The 17,860-nt window shown below is 39.1% G+C and overlaps 1 protein-coding gene across 2 annotated transcripts in view; it reads right to left on the bottom strand.

Annotated features, from left to right (window-relative positions):
- Positions 1–16,338, bottom strand: part of SLC39A10 (solute carrier family 39 member 10) — a 136,733-nt gene extending 120,395 nt beyond the window's left edge. The window contains exon 1 of one of the 2 annotated variants that reach the window (XM_038585213.1): positions 16,195–16,338. Coding sequence is in view for 1 of the 2 variants with exons in the window: in XM_038585209.1 (XP_038441137.1) it covers positions 16,195–16,240 (46 nt within the window). In the remaining variant the exon portion in view is untranslated. The remainder of the gene's footprint in view (positions 1–16,194) is intronic. The other variant, XM_038585209.1, reaches the window with a different exon arrangement.
- Positions 16,339–17,860: the final 1,522 nt, after the last annotated feature.

Genomic DNA, 17,860 nt, shown 5'->3' with positions numbered 1-17,860 from the left:
CTGAACAGCTCACTGCACTGATGGGCAATGGGATCCAAAGGGGCAAAGTGTCCCAGAAGTGGAGTCAAATGTGAGGCTGCAAGAGGCTATTAATGTTCAATCTCCAGGAGCCTCTCCCGACAGAAGTACCATGACAGTCAAGTTCGCTGCCACTCCGGCTGCTGCCTCCCAGAGAATGCTCTCTGGAGGCCAAGGGGCCAGCGCAGCCAATGTTTTGGCTATGTAACCCGAATTAAATGTGTTCTCAGGCCACAGCTCTTGTTCAACTGAGGTCTTGTGACTAGTTGTGTGTGAGATGTGTTTCAACCAACTTGTTCACAAGTCCTAAAACTGGCATAAATGTACTGGAGTTGACTTAAAATACTCATAGGACTGGATTTATGGTTTTCTTTATTTTTTTAAATTTTATTTATTTGTTCATGAGACATACAGAGAGAGAGAGAGGCAGAGACACAGGCAGAGGGAGAAGCAGGCTCCATGCAGGGAGCCCCATGTGGGACTCAATCCCGAGTCTCCAGGATCACACCTTAGGCTGAAGGCGGCACTAAACCGCTGAGCCACCAGGACTGCCCGGATTTATGGTTTTCTTGTATTTACTCCCATCCTACGAGCCTGAGTGTGGTTGCATTGTCGTCAGTGGATTCTGGGATTATGTACAACCTTGGGCACACCCCATGTGAACATCACCCAGTAGGTACATCAGTAGAAAAGTGGAGAAGGACTCTGATAAGGCAAAGGTACAATTGTAAATCCCATTGTTCTGATTTTTTAAAAAGATTGGTTAAGACCCAAGGAAAAAATACCACACTCTCCAGACTTAAATAGGGAGGTGAGAGACTTGGCTAAATTAGAATCACAACTTCTAATTCAAAAAGACACCTTTCCTCTGTTTAAAGCAAGCCCAGAAATAAATAAATAAATAAATAAATAAATAAATAAATAAATAAATAAATAAACAAACTAAATAAATAAATAAATAAATAAATAAATAAATAAATAAATATAAAGCAAGCCCAGAAAACTGTTCTGGGTTCTTCATTAATTCAAGATGAATGACGCTTCAGAAGACACATATCTGAACGCTTCCTTCCTTTTGCCGGTTTTCCCAGCACATTGAACCACAGACAGTTTGACAAATAAGGTCAGAATCTGAACTTGCACACACTGATCATTAACTTCTCTGTAAGAAAATTGCTGATCAAGTGGGAGTGTCCAGTCACCATGGGGTTGAAACCAGGGCATTTTGATTTCTGATATGTAAAAGGAAACCTAACAGTGAGTATCATTGAAAAGTCTTCCATTTTCTTTGGAAGAGATACTTAGAAGTATCACAACAACCCTTGCTTTTCTTTGTGTATCTTGTCTTTTTGTTAGTCTTAACATTAAGAAATCTAATCTCTGTATTTTTATGCACTGATAGCAGAACAATAGAACTCTTATTAGAACACTCTTGTTAATGGAGTATTAAAATAATTTGATTGATGTCTTAAATTTAGATAACCCAGGCTGTGGGTTATCCCATAGTGGGGAGCATGGCTACAATTTTCTGTAAAGAGCCAAGGAGTAAATATTTCAGGCCATATGGTCTCTGTGGAAACTACTTAACTCTGCTCTTAATGGCAAGAAGGCGGCCCCTAACAATGCAGAAACGAATGTGTTTCTGGCCTATGTCCCAATAAAACTTTATTTGCAGCTGAAATTGAATTTCATATAATTTTCATGTCATGAATATTCTTCTTTTGATCTTTTTCAATCATAGAAAAATGTAAAGATCATTTTTATCGTGAAGGCTGTAAAAAATACTGGTGGTGGAGGACCTATGGGTGGCTCAGGGGTTGAGGGTCTGCCTTCGGCTCAGGTCATGACCTTGGAGTCCTGGGATCGAGTCCCACATCGGCTCCCTGTATGGAGTCTGCTTCTCTGCCTGTGTCTCTGCCTCTGTCTCTGTGTTGCTCATGAATAAAGAAATAAAATATTTAAGAAAAGCAAAGAAAAACAGGTGGTGGCTCTGACTTGGCATATGGAGAATCGAGTGTTGACCTCTGACTTGGAATCACACTGGCCCACAGTGGGCCTTGAGATTGCTGTAAAAAGACAAGTCACCATGCCCTGAACCAGGTGTAAGTAATTCAATAGTAATTTGGGGGTACTTGCACGTTGCACGGTTTGGATTCATCGTCAGGAATCCCCAGGAAACTGCTGCAATCATGGCTTCTCTGTTTTCCCCCAAGTATTAATAGTGAAAATCATGGAGGGTGGGCAGGTTGGGCACAGGTGGCTTGAAGCTGTCCTGCCCCAAACAGGGTAGGTCTTCCTAGTTCTGTTTTGTCTCAAATGTTGTTTTGAGTTTGGCAGTCTCTTCCATAATTTCTTTTCACCAAAATTTTCTAGTGAAGCTAAAGCTCCGGAAAGGAGTACCTTGTTTGTACAGAAGCCTGTTCCTTCAAGGATATGGTACTTGAATCTGAAAAACCAGAGAGGCAGGCTTAGGGACTGCCACAAAGGAAAAATTAGATAAAAATTTAAATCATATTTACTTGAGAGAGAGCGCGTGGGCATGTGCAAGCAGGGGGAGGAGAGGAGGGAGAGGGAGATAAGCTCCAGGAGATTCCTCACTGAGCACAGGGCCTGCCGTGGGGCTGGATCCCAGACCCTGAGATCACGACCTGAAAGGAAACCAAGAGTCATGCACTCAACTGACTGAGCCACCCAGGTGCCCCAATAAATAAATCTCTAAAAATATATATAAATAAACGGCTGCAATGAGACTTTATTTCATTTAAGCTTTTCTGTAAGAAGAGAAAAGCTCATACAGGCTGTTAACACAGAGGAGAAATCATTTCAGAATGAAAATATAGGAAACCAGCAGGATCCAATCCATTGCCATGGAGGCTTCCATATGTAATACCAATAGAACAACAGAGAAGCTGATAGCACAGGGCAATTTCTCTTAAAGCTCCAATTCTAAAAAAATAAAATAAAATAAAAATAAAAATAAAAAAAGCTCCAATTCTGAGCCGAATGTGCATACTTAGATTAGCAAATGGCTCCAATTGTTTTTTACGTTCAGATTCTTTCTTTTAGTTTTGCTATCTGGTATGAATCTCTGCTTCTCTGAGCTCCAACCGCCACCCACCCCTTGATTTAGCAAGACTTTCCAATCGACATATTTCTTCTATTGTCTTCTCCCAAGACACCCACTCTCTCAAAAGTCCAAACCAAAATCTTAATTCAGTCTAATCCACTTCCAAAAGATTCTTCTGTAACTCTTAATGCAAGCACTTGATGCCCTCTTTTAAGAATGTAGCCCAAAATTATACCCTGAAGCTACAACAGTCTACACGCCCCCCACCCCCGGGAGTTACCATGACAACTCTGGGATAAGCTTCAGGAAAACAGCTACGAGTTTCATCCTATTTCCATGGCTGTGTTACACACACAGCCCCATCTTGCCCTTCGGGTCCCAGCAGGGGAAAGATCAGGACTCCTTCTTCGGCTTTGATGTGCTTCTTTGCAAAGATGAGATTGGAGGAAGAGGCTACCCTCTCCTTGAAATGATTGCAGTCAAAAAAAGAAAACTTGCCAAAATTCTGGAGTCAGATTTTGCTTTGCAGCCTATTTTTTGTTCAGCTTTTCCATTTTTTTGTACCCCCCCCTTTTTTTTAAATATCAAGAGTATGGTTACAAATCTCAAGCTATGTCTTACAATATTGGGTGTCCCACCGTCACAGCTTTACAAATGCAGTGAAGGACTCACTTTGGGAGGCTGCTGTTTTACCTTGAGAAGAGTTTGGAATCTGACTAGGTACAGCAGCTGGGGGGAGGTGGGGAGAAGGGTTTTGTTTTATTCATAACACAAACTAGATCTCCAGTCAAGAGCAAAGTTGACTCCCCCATGGTCCAAATCTTCAGTTAGCATATCTAGAAATGTCTGGTCACTAAGCTGTCAGGGCATTGGGCCAAAAAGATGGAAAGCCATAAATAGTTCATCTCTGGGCCAGGGTACAGACTTAACTTATTATTATAAGTAAAAAGGAATGAACTGCTAAGGTGGCTCTTTTGGAAGGCTTTTAGAATCGCGTGCTAAATACAATAAGCTCTGGGCAGACTTCAGATAGTTTATTTTAGAGTTCTATAGAAATGTTTAAAATTTAGGGATTCAAACAGTGCAAAACACAGCTTGGCCCGCTGAAGTATTGCAGCTGTAATCAGGGCCCTGCTGACAAGTGTCTTGAATATTCCTCCCCGTTGTTTTCCTGGGGCCCTGCATACAGGGAGGGCCGTGTCTGTGGTTTACCTGTTACACACCTGCCCTTCAGTCCTTGAAACCTCAATTATTTGGGTTTCACAGCCAACAATGGGCTATTTACTAATAGTAGGGTAATGCTTCTCCTACCCGTAGGACCCTTAAGAGAAAATCTATTACACACACAGCTTTATTTGTGGATAGCATTTAGCAAACTATCAACATTTCGGTGTTGGCCTTTGAGAACTGACCAGTACTTCTGCTTGTGGTGATTAAGAAAGAGGGACATGGGCGTTGGGAATAGAAACCCCACTTGAAGAGGACAGCACATTAGGAAAAAGAAAGGAAGTTTAAGAGGAAGAAGAAATTCCAGGCCCTGAGGTGCATTGGGATGGCACCTTCAGAAAAGGGTAATTGGGACTTGAGTGCAAATCTCAGGGCCTGAGCTTCAGGGTGAAGTTATCAGTAAAAGAGTTTAAGACTTGGTCAGGTTTTAGAGAAAATGAAGATACATCTACTTGGCTATTGGAGCAGGTTACAGAAAGATAATTCAGAACTTAAATTTGTATTAATTAGGGGATCCCTGGGTGGCTCAGCAGTTTAGCGCCTGCCTTTGGCTCAGGGCGTGATCCTGGAGTCCCGGGATCGAGTCCCCATCAGGCTCCCTGCATGGAGCCTGCTTCTCCCTCTGCCTGTGTCTCTGCCTCTCTCTGTCTCTCATGAATAAATAAATAAAATCTTTTTAAAAATTTGTATTAATTATTAAAATTATCGTATGTTAAAAAGCTTGAGGATTGGGATCCTGAATCAAAGAAACAAACTGCTACCACTCATGCCAATAGAAGAAAAATAAAACTCAAGATTCACGTTACCTGGAACAAGAAAGACAATCTCACTGAAGCTCTGCAGAGTTGAGACCTTGAAGAGTTTTGAGCACACAGCAAGGTACAATAAAAAAAATTAATCCTATGAACACCCTTTATTGCTGATGTGTCAGAGATAGTAGGTTTATTTAGTGTGCTCACGACGTCGCTCTGTTTTAGTGAGAGGCAAAGCAGTCGTAAACCTTCTACGTGGCTACTCCTGACCTCTATTTCCTGAACACTGTTTCTCCTTAAGGTTTTAATCTTCTAAATCATAATACTTCCTAAGAGACAAGCGTTCAGAAATCTAAACTTGGCTTGGGCCTCCTACAGCGGGGAACTGAGAGAATTTCAAGTTGGAAGACGGTTTGTACCAACAGAGTTAATTCACACATCAGGCCTTCCAATAGCCCGGAGTCTGAGCTTCTATCCCAGGGAGTGGACACCCCCTCGTAAGCTTCCAAGTTGGCATTGACCTGAAATGCCTACTCATCTGTCTGGGCCTGTGAGAGATTTCCTTTTATCTTTAAAATTGTACCCTCCACACGGCTAATCTAAAGGTGCAACACGTTCAAAAAGGTTAAGAGCACAAAGCAATTCCAACAGAGATTAGGTAACACAAGGCAGGATTTGCAAAGTCGTTCCGCATCATCTAGGTTCAGCATCAGGTCCCCAGAATCCACCGTCTAACCACCTTATCTTAGTCTTTGCATTATACGACATGTATGATAAGATGCAACTTTTCTTTGGTTCTTCTACTTCCACTTTTCCAACGTGGTCAGCATTATAAAAATGTCTTTTAAATGTCTTAAGGTCCAGGGGGCACAAGGGTGACTCGGTGGGTTAAGTGTCTGCCTTTGGCTCAGGTCATGACCCAAGGTCCTGGGACTGAGCCCTGTGTCAGGCTCCCTCTCAGTGGAAGGCCTGCTTCTCCCTCTCCCTCTGCCTCCACCACCCCCCCAACTTGTGCTGCGCCCGGGCGCTCTCTCTCTGTCTCAAATAAATAAATAAATAAATAAATAAATAAAGTCTTTTTAAAAAGATGTCTTAAGGTGCCCATTTACATAATATGGAAATTTATCTGCACTTATTTTCATTGTTTATTGTCCTTCCTAACTTCCATTCACATTCATTTACTATTCCATTTCATCATTTCCGAACAGTGTTTTGCAATTCGAATCAGTCCTTCTAATTTGACTGGTTTAGCATAGGAACTGTTTTTAGCGTTGTTTGTCCTTTGATTTTTCTGAATATATTCCCTCATCACATCATTCAAGTATCTTGGAATTAATGATCAATTCTAGGAGATAAGGTCGTGCTAGCAACGTATCTCTTCCATTACAATGTTACGTATCTAACTGATTTAACAATTTACTAGTTCAATTCTCTGATCGGCCTGAAAATCTTTGCTGATCAAATTGCTTATTTTCTGACTAAATTACACACAAGCCTCAGATTATTTATCTGCTGTTAACTGAAGGACTCCAGTGTGTTTACTCTGCAAATTACCGAGACGTTACGAACAATCCACAGACCCATGTACCACTATCTGTGGCTGCAAGATTAGTTCACAGTAGGAATTAAAAAGATTTTTCTTGTTGAGTTGCCTTTTTTTCTAATCTGAAAAAAGTTTATTAGGTGAGGGGATTAAAGACATGCCACCCCAAAATATTCCCCTTTGGCATATTGATGATTTTGAACTGAAGGTGTATGAAGAGCTATTGGTCCCCCATTTCCCACCTAAAAGCAGGTATTACATTTTCAAGGAGAAAAGCGCCCTCCGTCTACGAGGAAGGGAACAATCTTGTCCTTAGAGATGTCACTGTGGGATGGACCTGCGTACCCCCCTACTAAAGTAACTCTTGTCTTCCCTTAGTCTCCCTTCTCCTATAATTCCTCATCACTGCCCCGCAACCCACGGCCCCAGCCCACACTCCTTTGTGTCTTATCATATCCTCACAATTTATGATCTGTGTAAAAACTTCCATAAGCTTTTGGGCCTGATGGCTTCTTCAGGTCTTCATTTTCTATCTGAGGACTCTCATGCATTTGTAAAAAAAAAAAAAAAAAAGAAAAAGAAAAAGAAAATTTGTATGTTATTCTCCCGTTAATCTGTTTTATGTCGATTCGATTCTTAGGCCAGCCCCAGAACCTAATAGGGTAAAAGAAATATTCCTCCCTGCCACAGCAAAGTACACACACACACACACACACACACACACACACACCTTCACATTTTTGCACATTACTTTATATAATGATGCCCGATAGTTTTGTCATATATCCAACATTCTACATCATCCTAGAATCTAGATGCTCAGAATTGAAAGAAATCTTGAGAGGATCACATCAAAGGTGTCATCTCCCTGCCTTTTTCCTCTTCACAATAGAGTGGACCACTCTATTGACTCCAAAGACCGTAAGTGAACAGTTAACCTTGCTTAGAGATATGGCAAAGAGCCAGTCACCCGACTTTTGTTTCTTCCTACAATGACTTCCTTTGAAAAACACAAATCTAACAATTTAAAGCTTCCAGTGAACGATTCCCTGTATATACAACAAACATCAATAGTTTAATTTTCTACGTGCCAGATGCTTACATTCTTCACTATAGTTAGTAGTTCCTAGATCTGTTACTCTGGTGAAAACATGAGAGAGGGATCTGGAAGGGGGAAAGGGACAAGGCACATGAATCTCAAGACTAAAGGCAGCAAAATTTCTCCTTGGAGAAGCAGTTTCTAGTGTGTAGAAATACAAGTTTATGTCTTCAAGAAAATATTCCACTAATACCCTAAAGCACTCTGCCATTCTTGATGCTTGGCCCATTGATATTCCCCATGACCTCAGTTCAAGTGTTTAAATAATAAGGAAATACACGCTACCTTACTAACTGTCCTTTCCATGGCGGTGGTGGTCATTTATCTTAAGTCTAGGATGAGTTGGACATGAGAAGACTTACCCCAGGAACAGCTTTCAAGGTGCATTGGCTCGAAAGAAAAAGGATATGGTTTTGCTCTCCCTTAAAAAAATGTTCTTCTATCTTGGTCAGGGGAGACAGGGTGAGAGGTCAAAATGGTCTCAGCCTGCCTCAGCCTAAAGTCTTCCTGCCCGGCTCTTTGGGAGGAGTTTACAGTTCTAATTAGCATCACAGTGGCTCCCCACCTAATCCTAATCCACCACATATTTCTAGCTTTTTGTCATTTTTATAGATTGCTAATTCTCTTTGTTTTTCCTAGTATGGGTCTTGTGTTCCTGAACTTCCAAACTTGACTTTATAATTGTATTGACTACAATTTCACATTTGAGATATAACTACATACTTCCTTAGAACTACTGAGATGGGAAGGTGTCAGGAATAGGAGAGTGTAATTCTAACACTTTATTTCTGTGTAGATATTGAGGTCTCAAGGAGAACATGAACGAGGGTGGGAAGGGTGCTTACCGTCTAGTCCCAGATAAAACTAAAACTCTCAGGAGGAAGTTTAAAACCCTGATAGCATAAGTATCATCATTTGCACCATCTTCAGTAACAACATTATTGCAACTGGTATTTTTTTTTTAAAGATTTTATTCATGAGAGACCCAGAAAGAGAGGCAGAGACACAGGCAGAGGGAGAAGCAGGCTCCATGAAGGGAGCCCGATGTGGGACTTGATCCCAGGACTCCAGGATCACGCCCTGGACCAAAGGCAGGTGCTCAACCGCTGAGCCACCCAGGGATCCCATCAACTGGTAATTTTTGGCATGCCTGCTGTGTCCCAGACATTGCACTAGGCATGAATTATCTCATGGAGTGCTCGGAACAACACTGTGAAGGGGCTGCTACCCTTTCCACTTAAAGGGAGAAAACTAGGGGTGCCTGGGTGGATCAGTCGGCTCAGCCTCCTACTCTTCCTTTGGGCTCAGGCCATGATCTCATGAGTCATGGAATCGAGCTTCCCATCAGGCTCTGCACTCAGCAGGCAGTTTGCTTGAAGATTCTCTCTCTCCCCCTCTCTACTCAAGCTCATGTGTGCTCTCTCTCTCTTAAATAAATAAATAAGTAAGTAAGTAAGTAAGTAAGTAAGTAAGTAAGTAAGTAAATAGGGGCACCAAGGTGGCACAGTCTGTTAAGTGACCCACTCTTGATTTTGGCTCAGGTCATCATCTGAGGGTTGTGAGATCAAGCCCCATGTTGGCCTCTTAGCTCAGCACAGAGTCTGCTTGAGATTCTCTCTCTCTCATCCTGCCCCTCCTGCTCATATTCTCTTTCTCTAAAACAAATAAGTAAATCCTAAAAAAAAAATTTTGAATAAAAATAAAAGAGGGGCACCTGGGTGGCTCAGCCAGTTAAGAGTCTGCCTTCTGCTCAGGTCATGATCCCAGGGTCCTGGGATCGAGTCATGCATCAGGCTCCCTGCTCAGCAGGAAGCCTACTTCTCCCTTTGCCTCTGCTGTTCCCCTGCTGTACTTTCTCTCTCTCTCCCCGTCAAATAAATTAAAAAAAGTCTTTTAAAAAAATAAAAGACAAAACTACAGTTTACTGGTGTAAATTGACCTAATTTACTAGAGATACTAGTGAGTGGTACTCCTATACTATAAATACAGACTAGCTGGTTTCATAGTTCCTGCTCTTGGAGCACTCACCATCTAAAACTGAACCTGCCGAGCAATTGACCTTTAGAGGTAAGAGTGATCTTAGATGTGGAGTATCTCCTTGAACTTAAAGGATTATCATGGCCTCATATTCTATTTATAAAGGTTTTAAAAAATTATTTATCTGTTATCTAATCATCTGACCAGACTGCTACTGATAGTGAATCAAGAGTATCAAATAATTTACCAATTCTTTATTTATGGAAAATATATTTAAAAAACATAAATCAAGAATTAAGGAGAGGCCAGGTGCCTGGGTGGAAAAGTCAGTTAAGCATCTGCCTTTGGCTCAGGTCATGATCTCAGGGTCCTGGGATTGAGCCCCACATCCTGCTCCCTGCCCAGCGCAGAGTCAGCTTCTCCACCCCCTCCCATTCCGCCTGCTTGTGCTCTCTCTCTCCCTCTCCCTCTCTGTCAAATAAATAAATAAAATATTTTTTAAAAAAGAAGAAGAATTAAGGAGAGGGTGTAACAGTGATCATTTTTACAGCAAAAATTATTTTACAAAATGTTTGTTTTATGGAAGAAGGAGAAAACATTCCTTTTTGGCAGTTGCCCATTTTTTATTTCAGTTTTATAAATTTATAGAAGTATCAGTCAAGAAAACCTGATCAACTTAGTTACTGTGTCAGAAAATCTTCTGCATTTAAAACTTATTTTTGCTCTAGAATGTATTCTAAAAATTGAGTTTTGTAATTGTCTTTGGTCTTCTCAGATACTCCATTAATATTTTTCATGCATTTGCTGATCACATTGTACAGATTTCCAAGTGGGATTAGCAGCTTTAACAATTTTGCTATTAGCTACACCAATGGCAACCTTGGAGGATGTTTTACTTATCTTCTGCTTTAGCAAATGTTTTATTGTTTTAGTATCATTTGGTATGAGTAACAATCTAGAATTTACATCTGAAACATATAAATTTCTTATTTTAAAAAAGCCATATGTAAATCATTAATGATGATAATGAATGCTTGAAGGAATTTATTTTCAATGTGTTTATCCCAATTAATTGAACTATTTTTTAAAAAGCTTTCACTTAATTCTTCCTAAAACATTTATTTCTATGCATATATAATTTAAATTGTGTGTGTAAATATACATAAAATAGTTTACACATTTATATTTAAGGAAGATTTTATAGAATCTGAGAATTAAAGCCAACACATTGGATATAGAAATACACAACTTGGGACACCTGGGTGGCTCAATGGGCCAGTTGGGCATCTGCCTTTGGCTCAGGTCGTGATCCCAGGGTCCTGGGATTGAGTCCCACATTGGCTCCCTGAATTGAGCCTGCTTCTTCCTCTGCCTGTGTCTCTCATGAATAAATAAATAAAACCTAAAAAAAAAAAAAGAAAAGAAAAAAGAAATACACAACTTCACTCAAGAATGGAAGGGCAAATTCCAAGATTCCCAGATAAGGTTTGTCTTTGTTGAGAAAATATATTCTTATTTCTAATAAACTGTCATTTTCACAATAATAAAGAAAATGGAACTGTTGCTGAATTTTCCCCCCACTTTAAATAGTGTCCTCTTTCAATATATAGTACTACTTACAAACAAAACAAAACTTTGAGTATATTTCTTCTAAAATGCTTTTGTTATTTGTTTTGAGATCATACTTACATCCTCAGCATTCCATTAATTTGTATCTACTTTTCAAAAACTAACATGAATTACGTTTTATACTAAGTGAAACAGGATTTGTTTAAAAATAATTTTTTTTTTCTGGTTTTGGGAAGCAACAGGTACTCAGATTATTGAATCTTCCAAGTAGTTTTTTCTTACTTTTGAGGCAAAGAGGGGAAGAAGACTTGAGAGACACGTTGACCAAAGTCATGCCATTTTGGCTTTAGGCTAACCCTTACTCTAAAAGTCAGCAGGTCATAAAGATCTGGGAAGTCTGGGTGGCTCAGTGGTTGAATGTCTGCCTTTGGCTCAGGGCGTGATCCCTGGATTTCGGATCGAGTCCCATATCCAGCTCCTTGAGGGGAGCCTGCTTCTCCCTCTGCCTGTGTCTCTGCCTGTGTCTCTGCCTCTCTCTCTCTCTCTCTCTCTCTCTCTCTCTGCCTCTCATGAATAAATAAATAAAATCTTAAAGAAAAAAAAAAGAGTCACAAGATCCAACTCACAGAGGACCACAAAACCCCACTCTTTACAGCAGTAAGTCATAAATGCTGGATATTCTTAAGATGGCACCCTGTGGATGATTCCACAACCCTAACACAATGGAAAAACCAACCACCTAATGTAAATGTTAGACCCAAAGTTAAAGAGTAAGCCCCTCCCTATACAGTTACCTACATTATGTTTAAGATTTTATTTTTAAGTAATCTCTATATCCAATGTGGGGTTCAAACCTACAACCCTGAGATCAAGGGTGACATACTCTACCAACTGAGCCAGTCAGGTGTCCTTATGGTTAGCTAATTAAAGAAAAACAAACACCAAAAAACCCCCCCAAAACTTATAAAACCCTTTGTTAGAGGCAAAAGAAGAATCCCCCTCTCTTTCTTACTTGGGAGGAAAGACTGCTACTTTGTCTATGAAGTAGCTCCTCTCTCACTTTAATACTTAATAAATCTTTGTCTCTCTTTCCAAATGACTTGCTCTTGAATTCTTTCTTGCCCAAAGCCAAGAATCTTCTTGGTGAGAGGCCTAAGGCCCTCCCTCTTGGAGCCTCAGCCAGTCTGGCATCACTTTGAAGTGATGGCCTTCTCGCTCTATTTTAATTTTTCTTTCTTTCCTTCCTTCCTCCCTCCCTTCCTCCTATTTTCTCTTTTCCTTCTTTTCTGTTTTCTTTCCTCTTTCTTCCTTCCTCACCTTTTCTTTTTCTCTCTCTTTCTTTTGAAAGAAGGTGTCTTAAAGGAGGCAATCACAGAGTCCTGACTATTAAGGGCTGTTGATAATTTTTTTTTAGTAAAACACTGGAGACATTTAGAGGCAACATGCAGCTTTTGACCTATATTTGAGATGAAGAATAGTGCATATTCTCTTGGCTTGACTACCAGGCTCATAGCTAGGTAACTATAAATTTTGGAAAATCCCAACTTTTGTTAGGAGACCATAGATCAATGTACAGGACCTCAGGGAAATTGAGCTTTGATAATCTTCACTCTAATCACATACGCTGAGAAGAGGTACAAATGCTCTTCACTGGGTAAAAAGGAGAAGTCCATCATCTTACTTTTGGATAGCTTAGCATGGTTAGAGGTCAAAACAGGAAGCGCCATTGTTTAGAGACAGAAACATGAAAGTTCTGTTCTTAAAAACACCTCAACCTTCTTCCCCGTGAGGACATTTTGAATGCAGGAACTCTGGGTGGGACCCTATGGCTTCCTGTATTCTCTTTAATCAAAGTGGTAAAGTTTGTTTTTGTTTTAAAATGCAGTTAAAGGAAAGATATTTTGCCGTGTCAGAGGAGAACAACACACAGTTCCTTTTAGATTTTTATGAGCATCTGTGATCATTTGTCAAATGTGGCTACAAAATGACCAGTGCTGATGAAATGCCATTTTATTTTTAGAGAAAAGCCTCAGCACACTTTCCCAAAATAATTTTTTAAAAAATCTCTGCTTCTTTCCAGGGACGTTTTGTCCATGGCTAAATGTAGGTGCATACACTTTTGTGATAGAAAACATCTTTTTACCCAAATAAAATGATGGCCAAAGACTTAAATGCTATGATCTTTGGAACTGATGATGCAGATTTTTATTTTCTAGGTTTCTTATGCACAAATACTAATAAGCCATTCCTAAGACACTCGTTGGCTTGAATTAATATTTTAAAGAGAAAAATGTCATAAACCTAAAAAAGGAAGGAGAAGCCAGAAAACAATATGGTAAATGGATATCTCTGTCTCTAACCTTTCAGTTCCAACCTTTCAAGTTTTCTCCCAGCCCATATTGGATAGCAAATAAATATTCTAGAATAAAACTAATCATTCAAAATAAGGATAGGTATAAATTTCTACAGGTAGAATGTAACTTTTTTTTCTATTTTCTCAATGAAATAAGACTATTTCAAATAAGGATATACTGATATATTGAGGGGCTATCTTCAGCCCAAATGCTTAATTAGAAGATTATCTTTATTGGTAAGCTGTCATCATACTAAAAATGCAACTTAATACAGTAACAAAATAAAAGGCAAAACCTTCGGATAATAGTCTAGGAAACTAAGATAATACACCTCTCTACCCATCCAGAGCCAGTCAAGGACTTGACAAAGGACACCATTTTTTGTATTTTTCATTGGGGTCTTAAATATATTTGAGTATGGAGTTTCTTACATATTGATTTCTGCATACAATCTGTGGAAAAGGAAGTTCTCTGACTTCTGTATCAGAGAATATGAAATGACTGGCCATACTCAAAACTGAGAAGCATTTTGCAAAACTATTGAATAACTGTAAAAATAGGTGGTATTTCACTGAATCTCCTAAACCCATCCATTAACTAGGACTTTATTTCCTTTCTACCGTCAAAGTGTAAAAGAGGTAAAGTTATAGGACCAGAATGAAACTTTCAAGAGGTCTCTTTATCCCGCATGAGTTCCTGTAATAGAATGTGCTGGCGATTCCATTTCTCATCTGCAGGAATCCAAGGGGAAGGAGCAAGAGTTAGAGTAGAAGGTGAGAAAGTGATCATTGCAGAGTCTTAATGTCTCAGAGTCTGATGTGATCACAGGGCTCTTTAGTTTAGCCTCCTACCTTTTCACTCTCCAAGATCATAGTGTTTCTGTTTTGTGTTACAAGAGGAGTTGGTAATTTAATGGGGTTTATTTATGCAGTTGGAATTTTAAAGTAGAGGGTAAATTAAAAGGAAGTAAGACTTGATTACAAGATCAAAGCTCTATTTGAAAACTGTGGGGTTCTTGCAGGAAGAAATTAGAAAGCTTTAAAAAGCTGTACATTTAAAAAGTATTTTACAGTTTACAAAACACTTTTATGTAAAATTATTTCATTTACACATACAATGAGGGAGCTCCAGGGAGTCCACTAGCAGAGCTGTGACTAGAATCGTACTTCTGGTTGCTTCATCTAAGACTCTGCACTTCCTCTTTTTCTTTCTCTCTCTGCTCTCCTTCTCTCCTTCCTCCTCCTACTCCCGCTGATTGATTCTGAAACTTACTATATGGATGCTTAACAACACAAAGAACTAAAAACTTTTTGAGGGCAAATTTAGTGTCTTATTTATTTTTGCATCTCTAGCCATCTAATCCAACATAGGTATTCAGCTAATATTTGTTGAATGAATTAATAGAATAAAATAAAAAGATAAATTGAAGGAGAACCATCTTTCCAGATAGTAAACTAGTAAATGAAAATAGAAAATTAATACTATAGATTTTAGACATTTAGAATATCAAGTACTGTATTAGATGCTATCTTATCATCTGATCTGTCATTTATCTTGTTAGCCTAACTCCAAATAATACATTTTATCATCAATAATACATTGCTATTGTTTACAAATTTTCAGGTCATTAAATCATAATTGAAATGTAGAAAGATTTGTCTTATTTTACTGACAACATGAAAGTTAGATTCCATTCTTCAGTAACATATGGTTGTTTGGAATAAAACAAATAAAAATAATCATTAACAATTATTTCTCAATAAAACTGGGGGGAAAATGGTCATAATTACCTGTCACATCTGGAAAGTAGAAGACTATGACCATTAACTCTTATTTGTGACAGTTTTCCTTATTTATTGTTATTATATTTCCTTTATAAATATCACAGGTTTCTGAAAGCATCAACTGATCATTTTTATATTATTCCCATCAACCTGGCTTATCTGTGAATAGATTCCAACTGGCAACTGGCCATGCTTGGATAAAACAAGATTTCATAGGTAGATCTTGTTCTGCCTGCATGTCGAGGTAAAGATCCTGGACGTGTTGAGCTTTATTTTATTTCTGCAAAGTCTCTAAGAGTAAATATTTGTGTGTGTGACTTGGAAGAAAATTTAGAGGAAGCAGAAATTTATTCTTTATTTAAGACTCAGAATCATTGAGGTAATGTCCTAGCAAGACACACTGAGAAGAAGAATCTCAAGCATATACAAATTTTACAAAACCAAACCCATAAAGCAAATAAAGATGAAATATCCAGTATCCAATTTAGACTCTCTAGATCCACACCAAAGAAGAAAATACAGAAAAATGGCCCACGCTGTAATTTTGCCAACTTAGTTAGCTGCTGTTAAGAAACACTACAGGATGCCATCTAGTGACAGGTGACCAACATATGATTAATCACATAGAAATGATGGGGTGAGGACGTAAATATCCCAGGGTTTTGTATGTAAGGAGAAAATCCTTCTGAGAGAATTACATTTGGTAGATTAGTTTTATTTCTCTAGGTGCACAGAGTGTATGGAAATTTATCAGAGAGCTGCAGCCTGGGGATTTTTATTTTGAAAGACTGTATTGCCACCTACCTCCAGATCTGAACCTCCACCTCCTTCTGCCGCTGCCCTTCACCATCCAGTCCGCAGCTGAGCTCAGAACTGGTGAGTGCCCTCAAGTCGTAGCCCTCCGTAGAGTGACAGGTGGTGGAGGTGGAGCACTTTAGAAACCAGTCTCAAAAAAAAAAAAAAAACCAAAACACAAAAAAACCAAAAAAAACCCAACTTCAAAAAAGGAACCAAGATGATTCCTAAAACAATCTGTCCCCAATTAAAAATAACAACAACAATAATAAATAAACTGCTGGAAGTTCAAAGAGTAAAACTAAAATAAGGACCAGAGGAAATCATCTGTGTTTTTCTCAGTCAACGACTGTGCAGACCTGATGCTGTCTCGTTCCTCCTACCAAAGCCTCACTGAAAATGCCAGAGACCTCTCTCTAAATGGCTGTAGCATTATGCCCTAAGGGAAATAATTTTTTTCAACATTTCTCATCTTTTGTAAACAGATGGCATAGTTCTTTTTTTCTTTTTCTTTTCTTCTTCTTTTTTTTTTTTTTTTTAAGAGAAAGACCAACAATCTGTCAACTGTGGAATTCTCATAGTCCAATAATTTCTTTTCGGTTAATTTTTCACAACTAGATTAACCAGGGCTGCTGCCATAGATACATTGAAGAAAATGAGATGCTTCCCAGTATTCATGTATATCCCATTAAAGCTCAATAAGAATATCTCAGTTGCCTCAGAAAAATATCAAGTTAAAAACCCTTGTGGAATGAAAAGAAAAGCTTATCAAAATCTCCAGCCTTGAGTGCATCTAGTTGTTTGCTTTTTATTGTTGCCTACATGCTGTGATTGGAGCACAATGTGTGGAAATTGCATAACCCTTATTTCCACAAATCAAAGCTATTGAGAAATGGGAAGGCCGTGTAGGAGCTGCTACATGAAATGTTGATCAAAAAAAAAATTCTGCCTTTATATCTAAAGTCTTCTCTTCTTTCTTTTAACTCTAGTTTTAACCATCACTGGCCTTTGTGGGCTTTTTTTTTTTTTAAAACTAAAATCAGAATTAGCTACAGGCCAAGTAACATTGTTTTAAAAAGTGTTTGTCTCTCTGTTCCTTATATTTTTCTTTTGTTCAACTTCATTTTAGGGTTTTTTGAAATCTGGTCTAGTCTAGGCAAAAGGTTCTGAATTCAAGTATTGGAGCCATCAAGATAAACTTTGGTGCGATTTCCATGCCTCAGGGGAAATTTTGGTGCCTTCAGCCCAATCCGCTCCAGGTTGGGGATGGTGGGAGTTAAAAGAGTCCTTTTAGATCTTCTTTCACATTTAAAATAGTGATCAGTTAGATGGTCTTTTGGGTCAAAGTGAGCCTTGGGCGGGATTAGGGAGTCAAGAGAAGCCCGGCTCATTCCAGCTCTGTTACCCTTGCCCAACAGAATTTTGGTTGCACTGCTCTCATTGATGCCCACACTCTCTTCTTTCTTTGGCGCCATGGCTACTGGTGAGAACTGAAAAACTTCCCCCTTTCCAGTGAATATATCAGGGCTAGGCCAGGGATGGATGGGATGGGAACCTCTACCACCTTTTTGGAAATCTGGAAGCTCAAATGGGTTATTTACCTCAGAGTGAAATGCCCTGTTGCTGGGAGAAATTCTATTGAGGTATTCTCTTAGTCCTTTCAATTTTAAAGTCG

The sequence above is a fragment of the Canis lupus genome, chromosome 37, assembly GCF_011100685.1.
Source record: "Canis lupus familiaris isolate Mischka breed German Shepherd chromosome 37, alternate assembly UU_Cfam_GSD_1.0, whole genome shotgun sequence".
In the NCBI taxonomy this organism is placed as follows: domain Eukaryota; kingdom Metazoa; phylum Chordata; class Mammalia; order Carnivora; family Canidae; genus Canis; species Canis lupus.
This window is presented reverse-complemented; position numbering and strand designations above follow the sequence as displayed.